The sequence below is a fragment of the Panulirus ornatus genome, chromosome 12, assembly GCF_036320965.1.
Source record: "Panulirus ornatus isolate Po-2019 chromosome 12, ASM3632096v1, whole genome shotgun sequence".
In the NCBI taxonomy this organism is placed as follows: Eukaryota; Metazoa; Arthropoda; class Malacostraca; order Decapoda; family Palinuridae; genus Panulirus; species Panulirus ornatus.
Window position 1 is genome coordinate 21,957,774 of NC_092235.1, and position 26,379 is coordinate 21,984,152.

General features: G+C 38.1%; 1 protein-coding gene across 1 annotated transcript in view; it reads left to right on the forward strand.

Moving 5' to 3' along the window:
• The window catches only part of LOC139751844 (uncharacterized), a 62,811-nt gene that overhangs the window by 15,659 nt on the left and 20,773 nt on the right, over window positions 1–26,379 (forward strand). The window contains exons 9-14 of the mRNA XM_071667473.1: window positions 3,857–3,946; window positions 4,640–7,256; window positions 11,569–11,675; window positions 13,454–13,592; window positions 19,143–21,407; window positions 21,686–21,792. Of these exons, the coding sequence (XP_071523574.1) occupies window positions 3,857–3,946; window positions 4,640–7,256; window positions 11,569–11,675; window positions 13,454–13,592; window positions 19,143–21,407; window positions 21,686–21,792 (5,325 nt within the window). The remainder of the gene's footprint in view (window positions 1–3,856; window positions 3,947–4,639; window positions 7,257–11,568; window positions 11,676–13,453; window positions 13,593–19,142; window positions 21,408–21,685; window positions 21,793–26,379) is intronic.

The following is a 26,379-nucleotide window of genomic DNA, read 5'->3' on the forward strand; positions in this document are numbered from 1 at the left end:
GATTCATTAAGACAGCTTTGACCACCCGAAATGGGATGTGTCTTTTAAGACCCAGCCCTTTTTACCATCATAAGATATATGAGCTCAGCAGATGGTCATTTACAGAAATTTAACAACTGTATAGTAATATAATCAAGCCCATGATTTCAGTGAAGAGCTTACATGGCTGGATGTGGTCAGCTGCCACCATTCATTTTGCTTGCTTGACTGGCAGTAACCTGAGATGTCTCTTCCTTTCTTAGTGCATAGTTCCTTTGTTTATGGTTAGTAAGTTATGATTTATAAATACTCTGTTCCTCTCTCATTTTAAAGGAATATTAAGCAGCATTATTAAGTAGAAGTTGTCATTAGGAACATTAGGCAGGAACCTTTGCATAAGACTTTCCCTCTGCTAGTGGCCTGATAAGGGTAAGGCACTAAAGGTTAAGAAGTGGCACTAGAACTCACTAGTTATGGAGGCTATTGCTGTGACCATCCCCATGAGGGAGTTATAGAAAGAACAGGCATCAGACATAGATAGATAACTGTTGTTGAAGATCCTGCTAGTGTTGTCTGTCTATGCCAGCATTGACTACTTTGTCGTTAAGCCAATTCTTCTTTTTCTTTCTTCTCTTGATTTTGGATATTTTGATTTTTGTAAGATATGTCAGCTAAGTCAGAATGACAACAGCAGGAGTAACCACAATGTTTTGTTAAGAAATGTATGAACCTAAGGATGTTTATCTGGTATAGGTAATAGTACAGTTTGCCTTCCTTTTTTATATTAAATCCAGGGTGGGTAGTTTGAAAGTTTCTCCATTCTTCCCCAAATGCTGCAGCAGGTGAAAAGAATACTAGTTCATAGCAATCACTTTTCCGGCTGTTTCCATAATTTGTCAGTTATCCACCAAAAGTTACAGCCATCTAAATCACCTTTTGTATTTTTTGTATGTTGCATTCATAGTCCTTAAAAGCATATTAATGGAAACGATGATTTGATTGAAAATAGATTAAGAAAACGTAATGCCTCTTATCCTTAGAAGAAAGTATATTTGTGACCCTTTTTTTTTTTTTATTAATTTCCCTACATAGAATGTTGTATTTTCTGTATAGCATTGATATTTCATGAAAACCATATTAGACTGAAAAATGATAATTTTGAACAAATTTTTTTAGAAAATAAGACAGGTTGTACCTCTCTAATCCGTTGCCCTGTGGTCCTGCAATGCCCATGGTCTGGCATGTTTTGAATCTTCTGCCATTAGTTGTGAATCTGCCACTAGGGCAGTGCTGTTAGCAGTGATAAGGTGCCAAAATCTGTCTACACTGCAGCTGAGCTAATTAACAGTCCAGTTAATTTCTTGTATTCGGTTTTTGCTGAAAATGAAAGCCAGAAAAGTTTAAAGTTTCAGAAAACTTTAAAAGGAGCCAGGAGTATAGAATTAGACAGTGCTCTTGTAAAGTGGTTTAAATTCCAAGGTAACGAACATGTAATCATTTCTGGGGAGATGCTTATCAAGCAGGCCAAAGTTTTTCATAGAGAACTAAAGCTTGACTGTGACTGAATATTTGCAAGGGTGGTTGCGTAAGTTTAAGTGGAGACATGAAATTTCAGCACATGGTGTGTACAGAGAAAAGCGTAGTGCTGACAGGGAGATGTGTAGTGTAATGTCATATCAAAAGAATCGATAAAAACTCCAATTCTCTATCAAACAACCAACAGCAATATGTACAGAGCAAGAGAGTGTACGAGCCAGTTGCCTGGCTGGGACTGATGCAGCATGGGCTGGCTGCCTTAACCATAACAATAAAACAACAATAGTGAGAAGTCGACCAAAACCTACTACTAATCATAGTCGTTTGATATATTAACTACTCATCACAGCACTGCGACAAAGTTTGTAGATGAATTTGCACAGCTAGCAGCGATGGAAAACTTAGCCCCATAACTAGTGTATAATACTAACGAATCTGCTCTATATTGGCATCATATGCCATGAAATACCCTTGCCCAAGATATTACGGAGTCTCCATCTGGGGATACTTTTGATGTAAACAGATGTAACAAAAAAATCTTGTTTGGAAGATTTAATGGTTGTATTGTTTCCAGTTTTAAACTATGTTCTACCTTTGTTAACACAGCAATATGTCTGTGGAATGAGCTGGCAAAACTAGGGGTCGGAATTATGTTTACATAAGCGGTTCCATTAGGGTCAGTTTCTGTTTTCTAGCATTTTTCACTCCATCAATGGCCAGGTCCCAAGGTTGGTGAATAAAAGAGGTTTAATGTTTGAAAAATTTTCTCTAGTAAATGTAATAAATTGGGCATAACTAATTCGGTGAGAGGCTCAGATCATAGATATGTATCTCTCTAAACAGATGTCATTTTTGTTTCACATATGTTACAAATAGAGCAATAATATCTTTCAATGTACAGAGGGATAAAAGCCACATTTGTCACATGAACAGTGAAACCTGGTCTAGCACATGCCCCACAACATGGAGTGCATATGTGGTGCTTGTTTCGAGGTTGTAGAGACGTTTGATGGCTATGGGGTTAATTCAGACTTTTTCATTCGCTTGATGAAAATGTTTATTTGGACGTATCTGATGGTTGCCTAGTGGGAGAGGGGACTGTAGTCCTGAGTGCATCAAGGAGTGTGTGGAAGGAAAGGCCGGTATTTGTTATGGCAGAGAAGTTTTTGTTTGAAGGTATATTATTTGCAGCAGTGAGTCTTGGACCCTCATTACAAAAGAATGAAACTGGATGGATTAGTTGGAAATGAAATACCTGAGGATTGTATGTGTTGCAAGGTTGTTTGATAATTTAAGCTGTTACTTTTAAGAGAGAGATGTGGTACTGAATGCAGTATGGGGAAGGGAGATAACCAGGGTATATTGAAATGGTATGAGCAAAGAGTGACTGAGTGAGGGTGTACTTGTGAAAAGTGTATGTTGCAAGGGAAGGTAGAAAGCAAAAACAAGATGGAAGGTTGGATTGAAAGAGGCTTTCAAGTTATTAAGGCCTGAGCATTGATGATGATGAGAGATGTGATCGGTATTGAAAGACCTGGAGTATTTTGGTATACTCTGTAACTTATTATTGGACTGAAATAGAGCATATTAAGTAGTCAAGGGAAGCACAGAATGATCTGTTGGGCCTGGTTTTGGTATGTTATACTGTACATGATAGAGTGAAAGTAGAGTGAGTTATGATGTTTGCCATTTCCTAGCACTTCCTTTCTGTGGGGGGAAATGGTGACTAGTGGCACAGCACAGCACAGCACATGGTTATCCATCTTTGACTATACGGTGTGTGTCTATGATGCATCAATCAGAGCAACTGTTATCTAACATGCTTGTGCACTTACAGTAGGTATGATTATGGCATTTGTTATGTGTGTGCATATCTCACCAGTGTCATCTATGTGGCTCCAGTGACTTTACAGTAAAGAATTACATGGGTGATGGGTAAGGTAGGATTCAAACTTAGAAACTAGACTCTAACAAGCTCAGAGCTGCCTTATATAAAATTCCTTTGTGAGATTTTAATGATTTATTTATATTTATGAACATATTTATGATCCTTTTTAGACATGGGGAAGGAATACTATACACATCTTATGTGTGTCATAAAAGACAACCAAGAGGGTGTGGGAAAGGGGTGCTAGAAATCTTCCTTCTCACTTTTCAAAGAAAAAAGAACAGAAGTAGTAGTCAAGAAAAGATTTTTCCACTGGCTTACTTGTCTGTTCGTAGCACTACCTTACAAAGGTGGGGCACAGCAAACAGGTATGAAAAAAGAAATATGCATATAATTTTGTTTTTCTGTAGGGATGCTGCATCTTCTTTGGAATTATGCTTAATACTTTTCCAGATTGCTCCAAAATCCCTTCAGTCAATGGAAACTTCAGAAATCCTCGATGTATTGGATAATGACAAACGATCACCAGGCTTTGATAATAATGTGAGTACTGACTCATCACATAAGCTATGTGAATTGTTAACTTTAGCAAAGTATAAGAATATTGAACCTTGTCATCTTCCAGTGAAAAGACCTGCTTTATATGAATTAGGAAGAAAGAGTTTATTGTATGAACAAACCCTGTGAAACTCATCCATTTATATGTAACCTGACTGAACAGTTAAAGAATCTTCACATACCATGCCCATAGTACAGTATGAGGCTCCTTCCTCAAGACATCTTTCTCATACCCTCCTCATTCTGTCCGCTTGTTTAGCAAAATCCTGTCTTACAGTACATCGTCAGTTATTGTTTCTTCCTGAAGATGATCATTTTGTATCTTGTTCTCTCATGCCTTTACTTAATCTTCATTTCCCCAAGGGTGTACTGCGTCATTCATTCTCTTCTGAATTCTTTTTAGGTCACTTCCGAATTTTACATCCACTGATTAATGTATGATGGTGTACTATATTTCAGTCATTATAAAGTACTTTGCAGTAATTAATTTCTAGTTAGACTTAGACTTTAGAATAAGAATAAGAGGTTAGACTTTAGAATAAGAATAAGAGGAATTCCTTGTCGTAATTATCTTAACAACCACACACCATTGCGGATGTAAATAAAATGGTGATGAAAATTAAATGTGTATAATTTGGTAATGATGCTTATTAGAGATATGAATAATTTCTTTTACAGGATCCACCAATGCAGGTGAATCACAAGACAGTTATCAGCATATTGAAGACAACCCTTCATCACCTCACAAGTTTAATGCCATCTGTAAAGACAGGCATTCAGAAGTGCCCAAAATTAGAAGAATCACAACATATGCAGAAATCATCAAAACATCTCATGTTGGATAGAATAATTCTCTCCCCATCACAGGACTTAAATCCATCATATAATTCATCTGTGATTCCACCTCCATTACAAATACCATTAACATTTGTTAACCAGAATATGAAAGTTATTGAAGGTTCTTCCAAACCAGATGTGTCTGTTGGTGGTAAGAGAGAGGATAAAGAAAACATAACTGATGAAAGTACATCAATTAAAAAAAGATTCAAAAAGCATAAGGATCTGGAGACTTGTGAAACATTAACTTCATACAGCTTAGATATATCTGGTGGTGGGAAAAGAACAGAGAAAGAGAATAAAGCAATTAACAGAAGCTCGGTAAAGGAAGGATTAGAAGAGCATGAGGATTCTGAAACCTGTACAACATTAATTTCACACAATCAGAAAGTCAACTCCCAGAAGATTGATTCACATAATTGTACCAGATCTTGTCATGCCAAATTCGACATTATAGACGCAAGTGGTAGACCAGCAAGGGTAACTAAAAGGCTTCGAGAAGTTAGTTTGAAGAGTGAGATTAGCAATGAAACTATCTTTCGACCAAAGAAAGTGAAAATGACTGAAACTGAATTTGAAATTTGTTGCAACACTCCAGGTTCATTTGAAAAGAGTTATGTTAACAGTAATGATAAGAGTATTGCACGGGGAAGATCCTGTAAGGTCAGGAAAAGAAAATGTGGTACAGAAATGAATAGACATGAGAGAGAAAAGAAAATGATAAGTCAGCTGGACCATGAAGATAAAGTTGGACATACAACGAAAGATGGTCAAGAGGAGTGCCAAAGAGAAAAGAATGTATTAAGGGAAGACCTTAGTATGGAAGCAAGACTAGATTATGATGAAAATATTGACAAGAGAGAAGGAAATGTTGATGTGTATTGTGACGAAGAGAAGAGTGAAGAAAATGAAGGTGCAAAGAGTGACAAAAGTGCACCTAAGAATGACAGAGTAGCTGATGATCAGATAGGTTTATCGAAAATTCATACAAATAAGGATTATAGGAGCACTTCAGCTGTAATACAGGAAGATGCTGAAAGAGACAGTAGTGTTGATTTTGTAGACAGTAGTAAAGTAACATGGAGAGTCAAATGTCCTGGTAAATTAAACACTAATGATGATTTTACTGATTTCCATACAGAGAAAAGATTAAGAAGTCACAATGAAGTTGTTCCAGACCCATGTAACAAAGGTCTTGAAAGAAGGAATTTTAAGCACCTCCAGTCTCAGAGGAATGGTTTGAACTATGATGAAAATCATGCTGAAGGAATACAGATTGATGATTTATTAATTGATGCAAAAGGTACTAATTTGCATGTAAAAAATAGTTCAGATTCTCCTGATAACATATTAGTTGACAGTGAATCAGAGATAGAAGACAAAGCATCCAAAGTAGATAATGCACAAAACATTTCTGTTTTACAATTTCACGAAAATGAATACAAAAAAGGTTTATCTGCCCAAGATATTGTAAATAGCCAAAAGGTAGTAGATACTCAAATGAAAATGCAAAAGTGGAGGAGGAGGAGTTCAGAAGAGTTATTTACTGATACTGATGAAAATTTTTATTTAGTTTTAGAAAGTGATACGGAAAATCTGTCTTCACATATAGTAAAGAAAACCTCAGAAATTTCATCTGAGGATATGAAAACCCAAAAGAGGAAATCAAGTAAAGATGCAGCAACAAATAGCAGTACAGATCATGATCAGCATAACTCAGTTTGGTATTTAAAGGATGAAGCCACATCTAAAACACTAGAGGGAAGTTCATCATATGTCTTTAAACCTCTCTCCTCAAAAGTTATATCAAAACCTTTAAGATGTGAAGGGCATAGTCTGAATATCAATTTTTTTAACAGCATGAGGAAACATAAGAATAAAGTTCATTTATGTGATTTCGAAAGGCAAGACAAGATCCATTCCATGACATGTGAAAAGGACTTTAGAGAATCTGAAATAAAGCACGTTGAAAAGTTATCCAAAGTGGAAGTTGATAATGAGTTGGAAATAAGGCTTGCCAAAAGTTCATCTCAAGATGAAAGTAATACTGAGAAGGACTTGCGAGACTTGGAAATACAGCATGTTGGAAAGTCTTGCAAAGTTGAAATTGATAAGAACTTGAAAATAAGGCATGCCAAAAGTTCACCTAAAGAGGAAAGTAATACAGAGAAGGCTATTAGTGTTGAAAAATGTAAGAGTAAGAAGAAAGTTGTACGATTTGAAGGGAAAGAATTTAAAAAACAAGAAAACAATGAATCTGATGGCAGCCAAAAAACACTCAAGATAGATAAGGAAGTTACTTATCTATCATCAGAGAGAGTAGGGAATGCTAATGAAGAATTGAAAGTTGAAAAATTCAAGAAAACTCGGCAGGAGCCAAAGAAGTCAGCCATAAACAGAACAAGACATAAATCACCTAAGCTTGAACACAACGGAAGTTTACTGAGAAATTTAAAAGGTTAGTCTTTTTTTTTTTTAATGTGAAACATGCTGAAACTTGAACAAGTCACAGGTCATAGATATGGAAGATTGAGAATGATGTAGCACACAAATGCTTGTATTATTTGTATGAAAGCATGAAGTGATTTAAGATTATATGAAAGGATCTGAAGATTTTGTAAACGAAAATGACTTGGTTAATCAGGTAGTCTTCAAAAGTAGTTCAGTAGGAGTTACAGAATATAGCTTTTTGGAAGGTCTTAGATGTAAGGATGAAATTATAACCTATAGAATCCTTTTCTGTGTAGCAGACACATGATATTAAGACCATTGATAATTGCCAGTTCATGACTAGATGGAGTCCTTGCCTTCCCATAAATACTGACAGTAAGTATTAACTCCATCTTTCATACCAAACTTGCTTGACATTGGAGATCTTCCCCCTCACATACTTACTCTAACAAGGCTCAGCTTGTTTGCCAGATACCTTGGTATTGATGCTTTAGAAAATATTTTTCCCTGCAGCTCTGTTTCTAGTGCTGATGTTCTGTATATCTATCTATATCACTGACTCCTGTTTCAGTTGGAACTATCTAAAAGGGGTGGCCACGGCAACAGTGCCTCCACGACTAAAGAACTCCAGTGCTGCTTCTTATCCTTTAGTGCCTCACCCACAACAGGCCACTGTTAGAGGACAAGTCTAGCACAGTGTTTGCAGAGGCCCCTCCCTACTGTTCAATCTTATGCTCCTACCTACTACTGCTACCTAATGTTTCTACCTTATAATAATCTTGCATAAATGTTCCTACCCACTACTACTACCTACTGCTCCTACTTTCTGCCAAAAGGCAGTGCTAGCGCATAGTGCTCACTGCAGGAAAATATAGTTATGAAGAATGAGCTGCATGAGTCAAGTGTTACACATGACAAGGAGAAATTGTACATTGTAGACAGAATGCCAGTAGTCCACATGTTAGTATGACAAAAAGAAAAGACTGCTACCTGGGTTAGAGGAGTGTAACTTGACAACTACTAAAGTGCTGGCTCACTAAGCAGATGTCACTAACCCTCCTCATACCCAGACGGGTAGTACTGGTAATATCCCTGGTCATTGGCTGCCTACCAACTACTACCTACAGTGCTGATGTTGTCATGATAGCATTAGAATAGTGTGAACATTTTTAAGTGAGTGTAACACAGAAGCCATGTTTTGTGATTCAGGTCTAAATGCAATGAATGATATGTTGATTAACCTTAACATTAGATTGATCGCTGAGTGTGTTATTCTGTTTTGCCTTTTTTATATTTTTTATCATTATTTTTATATATTTTGTTCTTATTGTTTATTATTATTATAATTATTATTCCTGCTTTAGCTAATGCGGGAAATGACGATCAAGAATGAGAAAAGATTATTATTATTTTTGTTATTATTATTTTCTTTCTTTTTTCTTTCATACTATTCGCCACTTCCCGCATTAGCGAGGTAGCATTAAGAAAGAGGACTGGGCCTTTGAGGGAATAATCCTGCATAAATTATTATTATTATTATTATCTGTTGGAAATGAAATGTTTGAGGACAATATGTGGTATAAGGTAGTTTGATCAAGTAAATAATGAATGGTTAAGAGAGATGTGTGGAGATGAAAAGAGTTTGGTTGAGAGAGCAGAAGAGGGTGTGTTGAAATGGGTTGGGCATATGGATAGAATAAGTGAGAAAAGATTGATAAAAAAAGAGGATGTGTGTCAGAGGTGGAGGGAACAAGGAGAAACTGGAGACCAAATTGGTGGTGGAAGGATGGAGTGAAAAAGATTTTGAGTGATGGGGGCCTGAATGTACAGGAGGGTGAGAGGTGTGAAAGGAGTAGTGAACTGGAACAATGTGGTGTTCTGGGGTCGACGTGCTGCCAGTGGACTGAACCAGGGCATGTGAAACTTCATGGGTAAACCATGGAAAGGTCTGTGGGGCCTGGATGTGGATAGGGAGCTGTGGTTTTGGTACATTACACTTGGCAGCTAGAGACTGAGTGTGAACAAATGTGGCCTTTTTTGCCACTTTTCCTGGTGCTATCTCACTGAAGCAGGGGGTAGCAATGCTGTCTCTTGCGGGGCAGGGTAGTGCCAGGAATAGATGCAGGCAAAGCAAGTATGAATATGTACATATGTATGTATCTGTGTATGTGGTTGTACATGTGCGTGTATGGGCGTTTATGTATATTTATGTTTATAAGAGTGGACGGGCCTTCTTCGTCTGTTTCGTGGTGCTGCCTCGCATGACACAGGAAACATCAATTAAGTATAATGAATGATAAATTTATTATTATTATTATTATTATCTTTGTTTTAATTTTCCAAAAGAAGGAACAGAGGGGGCCAGGTGAGGATATTCTAAAAAAGGCCCAGTCCCCTGTTCTTAACGCTACCTCGCTAACGTGGGAAATGGCGATTATTTAAAAAAAAAAAAAAAAAAAATCTTTGTTATTATTATTTCATAACTGTCTACCATTTCTTGTGACAGTGAAGTAGTGCCAGGAATGGATGAAGAACTTCCAGTAATCCACATTCACTCTTTAGCTCTTCTGTAAAATGTATTGAAACCAGAGCTCCTTACCTACAACCAAGCATTACAGACCTCCCTGTGGTGACCCCTGAATGTTTCATATGCCCTATTTCAGCTTGTTGAAAACACATTACCCCCTGTATACCATATCACTACATGCTCTATGCTGTGCACAGTTCATAGCTTCTTGCATGTCCAGAATCCAAATTCTCAAAGCATCTTTCACTCCCCTTGCCTTCCCGCTTTTTCCTGTTCCTTCTACTTCTGACAGGTATGTGCTCTCCATATTTCTAAACCATTTCATCTCAGTCTTTTCAGGTATAGTAATCTCAGCAGTGTTTTATAGGTGTGGATCTTGGGGCCATGAATAGAAAAGGATGGATGTGCTAGAAATAGAATAACTGAGGACATCATTTGGTATGAGGAATGTTGATCACATAAGGCATGACAGTGTAAGAGAGGTGTGATAGAAAATGCAGTGTGATTATGAGAGCCAACCAGAGATTGTTGAAATCGTATTAAAATATAAATCTGCAACCCCAATTATGGGACTCCTCCTGTTTCAAGGCTGCCTTACAATCAGTTGCGGAGAAATAGTAGACTTTGGAGATACTGCTCCTTTTCTTCTGTTGACAGTGGTACAGTCTTGCCAGTGGTGAGCTCCACTCATAGTGTAATCTCATGCAGGATTTAAGGAGAGGATGAGCAAAGAGAGACTGATTGATAAGATATGTGTCTGAAGTAGAGATGGCAATGAGATGGGAAGACTGAGGAGGTAGAAAAATAGAGAGACTTCAAAGTATCTGGGGTTGAACATTCAGGAGGATAAAAGATGTGCATAGGACAGAATAAATTGGATTGTTGTGGTACACCGTGGGTAAACTGCAGCTAATAAGTGGTCAAGGGAAACCTTAGAATGTTCTTTGGGGTTTGAGTTTGCATAAGGTGTCTGGTTTTGATGCTTTACATATGCCAGCTTAGGAGTGGATGTTAGCAAATGATGCTTTTATTCTGTTATCCTTATTTTTATGATTATTTGTTTGTAATATCTTGCATTAGCAGGGTAGCACCAGGAACAGATGATAAATGGTTTCACTTTTTATCATCCATTCTCAAGCCATCATGTTTTATTAGTAGTATCTCAGGGGATAGGGGAGAAAGATTACTGTTTGTGTTTTGTCCTGTGTGTTGTAGGAGGAAATTAAGAAGGTAGGAGAGCTGAAAGTCCTCCCCTCCAGTGTTATTACTTTCCCAAAGAATGAGGAGAGGAAGAAGCCAAGTGAGGACATGCTTCTAAGGTTCAGTCATGTGTTCTACATGTATACCTCACTAAGTTGATAGGTATGAACAGGCAAGAAAGTAAGGAAAAAGGATAAGGTACTTAAGAAATAAAATACATATACTGTATAAGACTGTTATTTATCAGTTAGTGAAGTATTTTTCTGAAAAGGAAAATGTTTTGCAGTGATATCTTGGAAGACTGCAATGGATTTTTTTTTTTATTCCCCCCCCAAACTACAGGAAAATGTCTATCATCATGAGTAGAGATGAGAGACTGCCAGTTATGGTGAAAGAATCAAAGACAGTGAAAGTAATTATGTCTAGAAATTTTTTTTGGACAAAAGTGAGTTAGAGGCAGTTGAAAATTCACTGAAAAATCAAAAATACTGAATTCATTCTAAAAATGCTTGATTAAAAGAATTGAAACCACATTAACATTGAGATGCACAAAGTTCAAGAATATTTCCATGAGTTACATTTATCTTTTCAGGAGTCGAAATCCAAGATAATGAACATGTACCAGAGGGATGGCGACGTATCATTAAGCCACGTGTCACCATAAGTGCTAAAGGACCATGCGTCAGGACAGATGTTAAGGTAATTGTTGTAGAAGTCCATGCATGCAATTTCTATTTACCTTTATCCATTAATGTATAGAAAAGGAATGTACATACGTCGCACTCATTGCTTGACCTCTTCAGCAGGCACAATATATTCTTGGTTCTTCTGAAAAATGGATGTTTTTTCAGTAAAGGGAAACACAATTTCACTTTTATAGAAAAATTGTGACTTGAAAAAACATGAAAAAGCTGCAATAAAGCTAGACTTATCCTGGAAGAGATCTTGTCAAGGAGTTTCTTTTGTCAAATTAGTCCTTCATTTCCAGCTACTATTTATAGTGGAGCCTTACAGTTGGAGGAGTCCCATAAAGAGGGATCTGGGGATGATTGATTAGAAATTTTGTATTGAAATAACTATACAGTAATACTTAAGTCTAGACGGTTTCGTATGTTTGCAAGACAAAGGCCCTAAATGCAGAAAACTGTGGATGTGTTGGAAGTGAAATGCAAGGAGAGAATGTTATGTGATGAGGGTTGATTATGTAAGGCCTTAAATGACAGTAAGAGCAAGATATGGTATGAAATGCAGTTGAATTTAGAGATCAAACCAGGCTGTGCTGAAATTGTATAGACATATGAAGAGAAATTAGCGAAGAAAGACTGACAAAGATTATCCATAAAACAGAAGTCGAGTGAAAGACTGACAGATCTATAAGACAAAAGTTGAGTGAGTAGGAGGGAGGGAAGACCATGAAGGAGATGAAAGAAAGGAATGAAATATGCTTTGAGGTGCTGGTACCTGAACATTAGGAGAGTGGGATTTGCATGGGATAGAGCACCTTGGAGCATTGTGGTATAAAGTGGCAACTTGCTGTCAGTAGGCTGAAACAGGACATCTGAAGTGGTCAGAAGAGACTCTGTGACATTGGTCTGTGGTACTTGACTGTGAGTGGTGGGCCCTGTTTCCAGAGTATTAAACTTGATAGCAAGGGAGTAAATAAGATCACCTGAGGTCATTGCTTTGTCTGCTTTAAAACAATATTACAGCACATAAATGTGGCTCATATCAGTAACATGCTGCAGTGAGTTGGACTTGCTGCCCTAGTGGAAGCAAATACACAAGTACATATTCATACTTGCTTGCCTTCATCCATTCCTGTCGCTATCCTGTCCCACAGGAAATAGCATCACTACCCCTTGCTTCAGTGAGGTAGTGCCAGGAAAGCAGACAAAAAAGGCCAGCATTCATTCACACTCAAGTCTTTATCTGTCATGTGTATTGCAGTGAAACCACAGCTCCCTATCTACATCCAGGCCCCACAGACTTTTCCATGGTTCACCCCAGACGTTTCACATGCCCTGGTTCAGTCCATTGACATCAAGTGACCCCGGTATACCACATTGTTCCATTTCACTCTATTCCTTGCATGCCTCTCACCCTCCTGTATGTTCAGGCCCCAATCACTCTAAATCTTTTTCATTCCATCCTCTTACCTCCAATTTGGTCTCCTGCTTCTCCTTGTTCCCTCCACCTCTGATACATATATCCTGTCATTCTTTCCTCATTCATTCTCTCCATATGTCCAAACCATTTCCACGCACCCTCTTTTGCTCTCTCAGCCACACTTTTTATTTCCACACATCTATATATATAGCATGAGATGAATCAAGGATAAAGTGTGTATAGACATACCTCTTTGGTAGGTAATTATTTTGCACAAACGGGCTGTTCATCCACAAATTTTGGGGAGACAAAGTACCATCAGATCATTTAAAAGTATCATATTTTCCTCTAGGTATGTTTTCATTGCTCAGCAGGTGCTTTTACCAAATGGGAAGAGTCATCATTGTCAAAAGTCATTGAAGAAGGACCTCCGAAGTATGCATTCTCATTTGAAAGAGGAACTGGACCTACATAGAATGTTTAGATTGTCACCTTCCACAAAAGCAAAAGGCAAGAATCATTTGACTTCTGATTTTCACAATAAAATATCAGGTTGTTGTTAGTGGGTAGCTATTGAGCAAAGTCTACTTAGGATCCAGCATTTGATGGAGTTACAGCCTAGTTAGTCAGGCAGTGTTTCTGCCCGCACAGATTGAAGAATTTTGCTTTTGATCCAGTGATTAGCATCCTGAATTCAGTTCCAAGAGGTTAAGAGTTAACAAAATTTGCACTGCAACCCTTGTATTGTTTTGTGTTTTAAGACATGATAAATGAGGTACATGATGAAATCAAGAGTTAGAATGAATTTTTCAAGAAATTAGCTTGTAAAAGTAACACAGTCTGTGTAATTTTAAGTTTACAAGCAGTTTCTTATAGGGTTAGTAGATTTGTTCATTTTATTTGCCCACAGAAGCTTTTCTGTTGAACTTAAAGAATTTGCCATTCTTCTGTGAATTGGTCTCATTAGCCAAATGTATTGTAGCACCATATTCATCAAACCTACCCAGTCCTTTATTTCTTTCTTTCTTTCAAACTATTCACCATTTCCCGCATTAGCAAGGTAGCGTTAAGAACAGAGAACTGGGCCTTTGAGGGAATATCCTCACCTGGCCCCATTCTCTGTTCCTTCTTTTGGAAAATTAAAAAAAAATAATGAGAGGGGAGGATTTCCAGCCCCCCGCTCCCTCCCCTTTTAGTCACCTTCTATGACATGCAGGGAATACATGGGAAGTATTCTTTCTCCCCTATCCCCAGGGATATATATATATATATATATATATTTTTTTTTTCATTTCTCTTTTTGTCTTTATGCTCCCATCATGCATTTTTCCTTTTTTGCACTTGCAAAGGCACCCCTCGTTCTTTTCTCTGTCCATGTCTTCAACATCTTTTTCTTGTCTAATAAGAGTAAAGCAGAATTTTCTTAAAACATTTTAGTGTAAGACTGTCTGCATCCTCTACCCAGAGTCATTGTAGGGTGCTATGTACAAGAACCTTTTTAGGCATTGTGTTGTAGACCATCAGCACAGCTTTTAGTTTCTTGAACTTGATAGCAGTGAATGGGACATAAGTTGGAGATCTCCATTCTTTGGTTTGGTTATCATATAAGCGCATCAGGCACACATTTTTGCACAAAGAAAACTTACAAAATGCTGAGAGATACTTGTTCATCAGCAGGTGTACACAAGGGTAAGTACTATTGAAGTAAGGAAGCACACAAAGGCAGAAGTAGGTGGAAGTTATGCAACAAAAGGCAAACATCTTATTGAAAGGATCACTCAGGGCACCAGAATATTCAGCAGACTATCAAAAGGAATGCCTTTGTGTGGAGGTGGCTGAAAAAAAACAAGTAATTGGGAAAAGGGCCAAACCATATCTTATCCACAGTATTGCTTCAAATTTGATAGGTTATACCACCTTATGTAATTAGTGTGTTCTGAGCATTGCTGGTGGGTCTTTCACGGTGGAATGTACAGCAATTGTCCTTAGACAGTATTTAGGAGGATATGCATGTGCTGATTTAGTGTGATAAGAAATTATGCTCAAAATGAGGTTAATTCACTGAAATAATGTCTGATTTAAACAGAAAACCTTTGTTTGTAATGTTGTATTTCTCTGTGGTTTCAGAAGTGGTAGAGGATGTGTAGATCAGGTGTTTGCTTTGAAGAATGTATGTGAGAAGTGCTGAAAACACAGACAGATATGTATGTAGCATTTACGGATCTGGAGAAGGCATATGGTAGGGTTGATAGAGATGCTGTGTGGAAGGTCTTAAGAGTATATGGAGTGGGAAGTAAGCTGCTAGAACCAGAGAAGTTTTTATCAAGGATGTAAGGATTGTGCATGATTAGGAAGGAGAAAGTGATTGGTTCCCAGTGATGGTCTGTCTGTGGCAGGGGTGTGTGATGTCCCCATGGTTGTTTAATATGTTTATGTTAGTGAGGTAAACGCAAGAGTTTTGGAGAGGGGGGGAGTATGCTGTCTGCTGCAGATGAAAGGGCCTGGGAAGTGTGTCAGTTGTTCATGGATGATACAGCACTGGTGGCTGTTGGAAAAGTGTGAAAAGAGAAAGATGAGATTAATGGGAATAAGAGCAAGATTATTAGGTTCAGCAGGGTTGGGGGACAATTTAGTTGGAATGTGACTTTGAATGGAGAACAACTGATGGAAGTGAAGTGTATTAGATATCTAGGAATGAACTTTGCAATGAATGGGGCCATGGAAGTGAGTCATAAGGTGAGGGAGGGGAGAATATTCTAGGAGCAATGAAATATTCATGGAGAGAGAGAGCTTCATCTCGGAGAGCAAAAATGTCTATGCTTGAAGGACTAGCTCTTCCTACAATATTATGTGGTTGTGAGGCATGGGCCATAGATAAGGTTGTACAGGGGAGAGTGGATGTATTGGAAATGAAATGCTTGAGGACAGTATGTGGTGTGAGGGTTTGATCGAGTAAGTAATGAAAGGGTAAGAGAGTTGTATGGTAATAAAAAGAGTATGGTTGAGAGAGCAGAAGAAATGGTTTGGACATATGGAGAGAATCAGTGAGGAAAGGTTGACAAAGAGGGTATATATGTCAAGAAGTGGAGGGAACAGTGAGAAGCAAGAGACCAAGGATGGAGTGAGAGATTTTAAGCGATCGGGGCCTGAACATGCAGAAGGGTGCAAGGAATAGAGTGAATTGGAACGATGTGGTATACTGGGGTTGATGTGCTGTCACTGGACTGAACCAGGGTATGTGAGACATCTAGGGTAAACTATGGAAAGGTCTGTGTGGCTTAGATGTAGATAGGGAGCTGTGGTTTTGGTGCATTACACATGACAGTTAGAGACTGAGTGTGAACAAATGTGGCCTTTTTTATCTGTTTTCCTGGTGCTAACTCGCTGATGCAGCGGGTGGCAATAATGTTTGCTGTGGCGTGGGGTGGTGCTGGGAATGGATGAAGGCAAGCAAGTATGAATATGTACATGTGTATATATGTATATGTCCATGTATGTATGTGTGTGTGTATTTATATATGTGTATATAAGAGTTTTGGAAAGAGGGGCAAGTATGCAGTCTGTTGTGGATGAGAGAGCTTAGGAAGTGAGTCACTTGTTGTTCGCTGATGATACAGCGCTGGTGGCTGATTCATGTGAGAAACTGCAGAAGCTGGTGACTGAGTTTGGTAAAGTGTGTGAAAGAAGAAAGTTGAGAGTAAATATGAATAAGAGCAAGGTTATTAGGTACAGTAGGGTTGAGGGTCAAGTCAATTGGGAGGTATGTTTGAATGGAGAAAAACTGGAGGAAGTGAAGTGTTTTAGATGTCTGGGAGTGGATTTGGCTGTGGATGGAACCATGGAAGCGAAAGTGCATCATAGGATGGGGGAGGGGGCGAAAATTCTGGGAGCCTTGAAGAATGTGTGGATGTCAAGAACATTATCTCGGAAAGCAAAAATGGGTATGTTTGAAGGAATAGTGGTTCCAACAATGTTGTGTGGTTGCGAGGCGTGGGCTATAGATAGAGTTGTGCGCAGGAGGATGGATGTGCTGGAATGAGATGTTTGAGGACAATATGAGATGTGTGGTAATAAAAAGAGTGTGGTTGAGAGAGCAGAAGAGGGTGTATTGAGATGGTTTGGTCATATGGAGAGAATGAGTGAGGAAAGACTGACAAAGAGGATATATGTGTCAGAGGTGGAGGGAACAAGGAGAAGTGGAAGACCAAATTGGAGATGGAAAGATGGAGTGAAAAAGATTTTGAGTGATCGGGGCCTGAACATGCAGGAGGGTGAAAGGCGTGCAAGGAATAGAGTGAATTGGAACGATGTGGTATACCGGGGTTGATGTGCTGTCAATGGATTGAACCAGGGCATGTGAAGCGTCTGGGGTAAACCATAGAAAGTTCTGTGGGGCCTGGATGTAGAAAGGGAGCTGTGGTTTCAGTGCATTATTACATGACAGCTAGAGACTGAGTGTGAACGAATGTGGCCTTTTGTTGTCTTTTCCTAGCGCTACCTCGCACACATGAGGGGGGAGGGGGTTGTTATTTCATGTGTGGCGAGGTGGCAATGGGAATGAATAAAGGCAGACAGTATAAATGATGTATATGTGTATATATGTATATGTCTGTGTGTGTATATATATGTATATGTTAAGATGTATAGGTATGTATATTTGCGTGTGTGGATGTGTATGTATATACATGTGTATGTGGGTGGGTTGGGCCATTCTTTCGTCTGTTTCCTTGCCCTACCTCGCTAACGCGGGAGACAGCGACAAAGCAAAATAATGATAATGGTAAGTGGATGGATATTTCTTTGTTGTTTCCTGGTGCTACCTCACTGACATGGGAAACAGTGATCAAGTATGATGGATAAAGTAAATATAAATTGATTTATGTAATATTTTTTAGGTATGATAATGTGATAACTGTTGATATTGAAGAAATATTCTGAATGTTTGTGTGATTTTTATGTATAGCTCTAACATAATTGGATGAGTTCTATGAAAAAGCTGAAGGTGGGAGTAGAGTATTTCAAGGAAGTAAATTTGGAGTATATAGGGGCATTAAAAGCCCCGTTTAATGGAAAGAATTTAAGTGCATAATGTGCAAGGAGCTTGAATGAATTACTTGCCCCAGCTCTGCTGTATGGTTCTGAAATGCTAGTTTATATAGGTCAGGATAGGTAAGAAATTTAAGAGCAGTAGAGATGGATAACTCACAATGCATACACCTTTCTCCTGCATTAAATGGAATTAGGCTTACATGTATTGAATGTCCAAGGTTCGAGTTTCAGTCCTTTCCAGACCAAAAACTTTAGGTCAGTCTTGTTTATGTGTGGTTGAATCCTGTTGATGTATTATATTTCTCTTCTGTGGGCATAATCCTATGAGCTTATAAGAGATCATTAGCTTGATGAGGCTGAAACAAAGTTTTACTCATGAAATGAGGTGTATCCATGGGGATTTATTCCCATGGACTATCAAAAGCGCATGAGGCCTGTAGGTGCTGCTTTATCAGGTGTCTGTCAAAACATCTGAGACGTGTAGGGAACTTATAAGTAATTTAGGCATCCAGGAGTAGTCATCTTTCCATCACCACTTGAAATCTGGTATTGTAAGGTTTGCTTCTAGCATCTTTAATGTTCTCATTCACATCTCTTCTTTCATATTTCCAATAGACCTGTGACCACTACACATACCTTTATTTAGTGAGGAACACAGCATTGTAATATTTTGTGACAAGTTAGTGGATCATTCACCATGCAGTTGCAGATATCCGAATCCCGCAAAGGTCTTCCCATATTCCTTGCTTTTATTATTCATTGAACCCTATGCCCTTGCTTGGTGACATGTATCTTTTGATATTTTATTCTAGTATATTTTTTGTAAACCGTTTTTTAAAGCAGTTCTATTTGGTGTGTTAAGCAGACTTTTGAAGAATTTTAATGTCTAATGTGTTCTCACTCAGTTGATTTCATTGACATTGATTACCCTATATTTTTAAGTGTATTAGAAGTTTAATACTTTAATTTTACTTAGGCAGTTAGCTATCATTGTTTTTCCTTTGCTTCTAGTCATGCAGGAGAATGAGCATCTTGTAAGAGGAATTGCAGCAGAGAGAGAGAGAGCCGAATGTTATAGTGAATCATCATCTAAGACTTGCATGCCCCGTAGATTGACTTTTGAAAAAAACGCTGCAAAATCTGCCAAGAGTAAACCAAAAAGTGGTAACAAATTCACAAAGGGAGAAAAACAAAAGAGGAAGAATGGCATGAGGGATTTGAAGATAGAGATATGTAAGAAATCTCATGCCAATGATTGTAATAAGGTTGCAGGCAAAGATGCGAGGAAGTTGTGTATTAAAGCGCAGCAAAAGAAGAATGTTAAGATAAACCCAAGAGTTATAAAACTCGATACTTGTGATAGTTCAAGTGATTTTACTGCCTGTAAAAGTTCTGGAAATGACCCTTATGAATTTAGTGAAAAAAATAGTATGGGCCGTGATATAGAACCAATGAAGTTGTCAAAAGTCTCCAACAGAAAGGTGACTGAGGGGCTTGATATCTGTACAGAAAATAGTAAGAATGAGAGTAACAGTTTAGATAATGACTTCACTAGTGATACAGCTGTAGCTTCATGGGAATTATCCCAAGTGATAACTTCTGGTCATAGTAGTGACTCTCCTATATCTGAAGTACAAAAATTGATAGAATTAAACAAAAATTCTTACCTTAAAGAAGGAAATTTACCTTCTTTCAGAAATGCTGTACCTGTAGATGAATGTCAAGATGGAGATTTTGCTGATCAAGATAGAAGTCACAAAGAAAGTGGCCAGTCTCATTCATTATCTCAGGCTAGCACTGCCCCAAAACTTGATGACAAATGTAATACTTTCGTCTCTCTTGAGGGAGTACAGTTACCATGTAACTTAAAAGTAGAAATAGTAAAGTTACATGGTGGTTTGTATGCATTTAGGGTACCTGACAATTTAAAGTTGAAGACAGGAGACATTTTATATGGAACCTTTGAGGACATCATTCATGAGGCTTCTGCTATAACTGTTAGTGATTCTCAGGATGTATCTGTTGATGGAAGAAATATTTTGTCAGGCACAGCAATGTGTGATAACTTAAGAAGTACAGGACTGAATGAGGGTGACTTTGTGGTAGACCTTCATTCTAACGATGGAGAAGAATTGCAGTGTGTTGCCAGAAGTAGCTTACACTGTAATAACAAAAAAAACAATAAATACTCAACTTCCAGTAAAGGAGAGTGTCGTACATCAGAGGATATGTCCAATCATAGTAATTCAACTCATCTTCAGAGAAATCACCAGATATTTAACACACGTACTTCACCTTATAAGGTGCCTTTGGATGTTCTTCCTTTGAAAATATGCTCAGGACAAGTTAAAGGTAAAAACGTACACACCTCCAGTTTGGATGCCCTCTTTGGAAGCTTTAGAAAGAAGTGCTTAGATGACCTTATTACCCCACAAAATAAGAAAACCTATCAGTCATTTCATGGTAGCTCACCAAGAAATCAGGAGACTCAAAGCCCAAAAGTACTAGACTTTGGAAAGGTTCCAGTTTTTACAGATGAAGAATCTGGTGATCGAGTTACTCTAATACCCTTACCAGATACCGTTACTGGAGAAAATATTGTTTTGGAACTCAATTGCTACCGGATACTACCACACAATTTAGAATCTTCATACTTGATTGACTCATTAAATTTTTTATTGTCTCATGATTTAGTTTCTCATGCTACATTAAAAGATACTATGTTACAAAAACAGTTACATTGTGAAAACTCAAACCACTTCATGAGAAAATGTAAAAGCAAAATTGTTAGCAAGCAAAGTGAAAAGAGCAGTGAGTCCATTGACAGTGGAAAACCCTCTTGCCGAAAGAAACTCCTTGAATATTTTATTGGCGAGAGGAACAGTACTGGACTTGAAGAAAGAAAACTAAGCAGCTCAAGTGATACAAATGCATCTGATGTGCACATTTCGAGAGAGCTTGAAGTGATACAAAATGAGGATTCATTGAATGCATTTACTTTGGATGGTGGTGTAGAACTGTGTAGTGGTGATGTTCATAGCAAAATTGTTTTCCCAGTGAAACCTCCCTCAAACAGTGATCACCAGCCAGATGAGAACTTATTTCAAGATAAGTCCATAAAAGCTGCCTCTACAGAAGATGACATCAGTATTGACATTGATTTTGTGGAAACTGGTATAAGTACTTTTCAAAGTCAGACGGTTGAGGATGGCAGTGAAAGTCATTGTCTTGACGTTCCTGTGCAAAAGATGCAAAGCTCACTGTGCAACTGTGAAGGTATGTGTCCCATTTTTAAGATGGATGGTATGAAGAAAGTACATAGAGAGATTGTAAAATCAGATGATTTAAGCACAAATTGTGAGGGACCTCAATTGAGTCACCTTCGAGCAGGCTTAAGGCTGAACCATAGAAATGATAGTTATGTTCATAGATCTCAGACTGTATCTCTGTGTCCATATCATCAAATAAAGAAGCAAAATCCAAGGCCACTATTAAGCTTATCACTGCTTAAGTTATCATGCCCACTGTGTCGTCTAACTTTTCATGATTTGCAGCCATGTTCTTACCATCCCGACCTCTCATCGTGGAGCAAACACAAAAACAACCTTGGTCCAGATTCATATCTTGGGGCCTTTGCGAAGAAACTGGAAATGGAACATTGGTGAGTATGTTATCCTCAGCCTCTTCTTAGGATAATGATGATGTTCTCTGTGTTTATAGTATAGGGAATCATTAGAAAAAACTGAACAAGGGAAGATCAGACAGAGTTCCAAGAAGATATGTTGAAAGTTGAATTTACTTAGAATATTATAGCTTGTGAACAAATTTCAAAATACAAGTCTGAAATGCCTCTTTTCCCCAACACTTAATCCTTCACTTGTGTGTAGAACATTTCCACACATCTATATCTCTCATTCCTGTTTCATTCTGGAACTTTCTCAAGGGGTGGCCATAGCAAAAGAGTCCCCATGAATAGTGAATTCCAGTGCCATTTTGTAGCCATAGTGCCTCACATTTAACAGGCCACTGGCAGAGGGCAAGTGTAATGCAGTATCTGCAGAGCCTCCTACCTAATGTTCCTACCTACTACTTCAAACTCATTTTTCCTTATAATGCTTCCACCTACTAATTCTATATATTGCTCCTACTATTTTGCCAAATGGCAGGGCTAGCACATAGCACTCACCACAAGAAAATCTAGGGTTATGAAGAGTAAGTTGTGAGTGTTATCAGGTATGACAAATAGAGATTGTATGTTTATGACAGAATGCCAGCAGTCCATTTGTGGGTAAGGCAGAAAGAAAAGACCTACCTGTTTTTGCAGCTTGACAACCACTGAAATGCTGTCTTACTACACAGCTATCACTAACCTTCCCCAAGAATCTGGGATATAAGACGTACAATTGAAAATATGTATGGCTGGCAAAGTGGGACTTCAGTGAAAGATGAGTGGTATGAAAAGATGTTTCATTACAAGATAGGTTACTAGTTATGTAAGGTATAAAAGTAGAATGTTAAAAATATTTGGATATGTGCAATAATTATGGAACATGGGTAGTTATGAGACAAAATCAAGTAGCAGTGAAACAATTAAATGGATTGATATGAGGAGTGTATTGTAATGCTGACACACATATGGGTGTGGAATAGTAAGTTTAGGAATTTTAATGAGTTGAATGTGAAAAGATGTTTAGTGTCATTCAAATATGTGATTGCTGTTTGTGTACTTGTGAGAGAAAATGTTATATGTATGTTGCACTGTCTATTAACCTCATGCTTATTATTTTTATCTTTATAGAACTTTAGGACATAATCAGTTACAGACTTGTATGTAGTCTCAAATATCTACTTTTCTTTCCACCTTATGTAGAAGTAAATTTACATAATTAGTTTTCTGTAGGTAAACCACCCTCTCCTGAAAAAAATACCTCAATAATCATTTTGTCTCAACTGCTAGTATCTGTTGGGACTACTGACACTATGGGATATGCACTGTGTGCTGATATTTTTCTGTGATATTTTTCTCTGTGAGTTTGGTAAACGTAGAAATAGAAATCAATGCATGCAAACAGTCCTCTTGGAGAGAAGCATACATTTGATTTTGATAACTATTAATGGTGGCATTTTAGATGCAATACAGTAAGGTTGGGATATAAGGTAAAAGTGGAAAATGAGTTCTGCTTGGGAGCATTGTGCCCTGAAATAAAGATTTACTTGAAACTACAACAGGGGATTTGATATTGTCAGGACTAGGACTCCAATTGTTGCCTTTCATATATTTAGATAAGTTAATCATTATTTTCTTTTTGTTTACAGGGATTATAAGAGTGTCATCTCCTCAGTCTTCCCCAACAAATCATCTTTAGCTCTCCCTTCACCTTTTCAGTCAGATTCATTATGTGCCTTCCATGGTGTTTCAGAAGAAATAGATATATGTGCTTCAGTATCTTCTCAAATATCCCCTGGAAGCATAAACCCTTGTGTTAGTTGGGACTGTACATCTTTATCAAGTAGCCAATCACTATCTCAAAACTCGTATTGCAGAAGAAACCAAAAGGAAGCCGAAACAAATTATCAGATAATTGAGCAGGAAAATGTTGAAAAGTCAAATGCTTATGATGCCAATGCTTTTCCTGGTTCCACTGGTCAGAGTTCCTCAGAAGAGTTGAATTTATTTGAAAAAATTCCAGCAGCATCTCATGACAGTACCCTCTTGCAGCTTGAACCTTTAATATCTCAGAAATTTCCATTATTTCATTGCTCATCAAAAAGATGGAAAAGGCAGCAGGTCAATAAGTCATCCAAAGCTCAGAAGGTTTCTAGTCATAATACTAGGAAAAATAAAGCTGTACTTAAAAGTAATAAAATGAGAGGAGTCAGAAAACATGGTCAGGTAGCTTGTTCAAGAACTCATAACAAGGTAAAGTTTTTTATGCAGAGATGGATTAGAAAAAAATACAGAGATAAGAGGAAATCCAATAACCAAAAGAGCTTGAAGTCTCTACTGAGCACCTTTCTAAATGATAAACTGTTAGAATGTATGTTATATACTGAGGCATACATAAAAGAAAAAAATGGTGATATACCCTAGAAATGTTTATAACTGCTGTGACATGTATCCATAATTACACCCTTCATTTCTGTCAGTTGTACGATATAAAAGATGTGAGGCTGTTCCTCAGAATCGGTAATTTATGTTAGAAGACCACCATTATGTAAGGGAAAATTTCAGGGTTCCATCTTGTTCCTGCACTGTGGAGAAAGAATTAGGCAGTCATCTTACACCTTGTAGTCACATTCTTGGAAAATGTGATGCCTTATGAAATCACCCCTTTGAAGTGTCAAGAAATAGGGTTTTATTTTCTGCAGGTCACATCTTCTGAAGCACTAAGCCAGATGGAAACATGGGCTAGATTCTTAGGGTCTCATCTTCAAAAGTATTAAAGAGTCAAAGAGAAATAAAGGTTAGGTTTTCTGAGTCACTGAATTATTAAAGTCATTGGGAAGTAGAGGTTGGGCTCATGGGGTTATATCTTCTAAAGTATTGAGTTAGTAGGAATTAGGGATGAGAGGGTCTTTGGGTCACATTATGTGAAGTATTAAATCAATAGGAAATAGGGCTTAGTTTCTTGAGGTTACAAATTTTCCTAATTTTTTTTTATAAGTATTTGAATACTTGAAATTGATGTTATGGGTAAAGTTATTTTTCTAATAAAAGAAAATGATAATGACTAATAAATATACAAACCTATTAAAGGCTATTATTTTTTTTTTTTTTTTTTTCACATATTTGCTATTTCCCACATTAGTGAGGTAGCATTAAGTACTGAGGACTGAGCCGTGGAGGGAATATCCTCACTTGGCCCCCTTCTCTGTTCCTTCTGTTGGAATATTGAAAGATGGGAGGAGAGGATTTCCAGCCCCCTGCTCCCTCCCCTTTTAGTTGCCTTGAACGACACACAGGAAATTGTGGGAAGTGTTCTTTCTTCCCTATTGTTATTATTATTATTATTTTTTATTATAGCATTTTTCAGGGATAGGGGAGAAAGAATACTTCCCATGCATTCCTCACGTGTCGTAGAAGGCGACTAAAGGGGATGAGAGCCAGGGGGCTGGAAACCCTCCCCTCCTTGTGTTTTAACTTTCTAAAAGGGGAAAAAGAAGGAAGAGTCACACGGGGAGTGATCATCCTCCTCGAAGGCTCAGATTGGGGTGTCTAAATGTGTGTGGATGTAACCAAGATGAGAAAAAAAGGAGAGATAGGTAGTATGTTTGAGGAAAGGAACCTGGATGTTTTGGCTCTGAGTGAAACGAAGCTCAAGGGTAAAGGGGAAGAGTGGTTTGGGAACGTCTTGGGAGTAAAGTCAGGGGTTAGTGAGAGGACAAGAGCAAGGGAAGGAGTAGCACTACTGCTGAAACAGGAGTGGTGTGAGTATGTGATAGAGTGTAAGAAAGTAGACTCTAGATTGATACGGGTAAAACTGAAAGTGGATGGAGAGAGATGGGTGACTATTGGTGCATATGCACCTGGGCATGAGAGGCAAGTGTTTTTGGAGAAGCTGAGTGAGTGTGTTAGTAGTTTTGATGCACGAGACTGGGTTATAGTGATGGATGATTTTAATGCAAAGGTGAGTAATGTGGCAGTTGAGGGAATAATTGGTGTACATGGGGTGTTCAGTGTTGTAAATGGAAATGGTGAAGAGTTTGTAGATTTATGTGCTGAAAAAGGACTGGTGATTGGGAGTACCTGGTTTAAAAAGAGAGATATACATGAGTATACGTATGTAAGTAGGAGAGATGGCCAGAGAGCATTATTGGATTACATGTTAATTGATAGGTGAGCAAAAGAGAGACTTTTGGATGTCAATGTGCTGAGAGGTGCAACTGGAAGGATGTCTGATCATTATCTTGTGGAGGCGAGGGTGAAGATTTGCAGAGGTTTTCAGAAAAGAAGAATGTTGGGGTGAAAAGAGTGGTGAGAGTAAGTGAGCTTGGGAAGGAGACGTGTGAGGAAGTACCAGGAAAGACTGAGTACAGAATGGAAAAAGGTGAGAACAAAGGAGGTAAGGGGAGTGGGGGAGGAATGGGATGTATTTAGGGAAGCAGTGATGGCTTGCGCAAAAGATGCTTGTGGCATGAGAAGCGTGGGAGGTGGGCAGATTAAAAAGGGTAGTGAGTGATGGGATGAAGAAGTAAGATTATTAGTGAAAGAGAAGAGAGAGGCATTTGGACGATTTTTGCAGGGAAA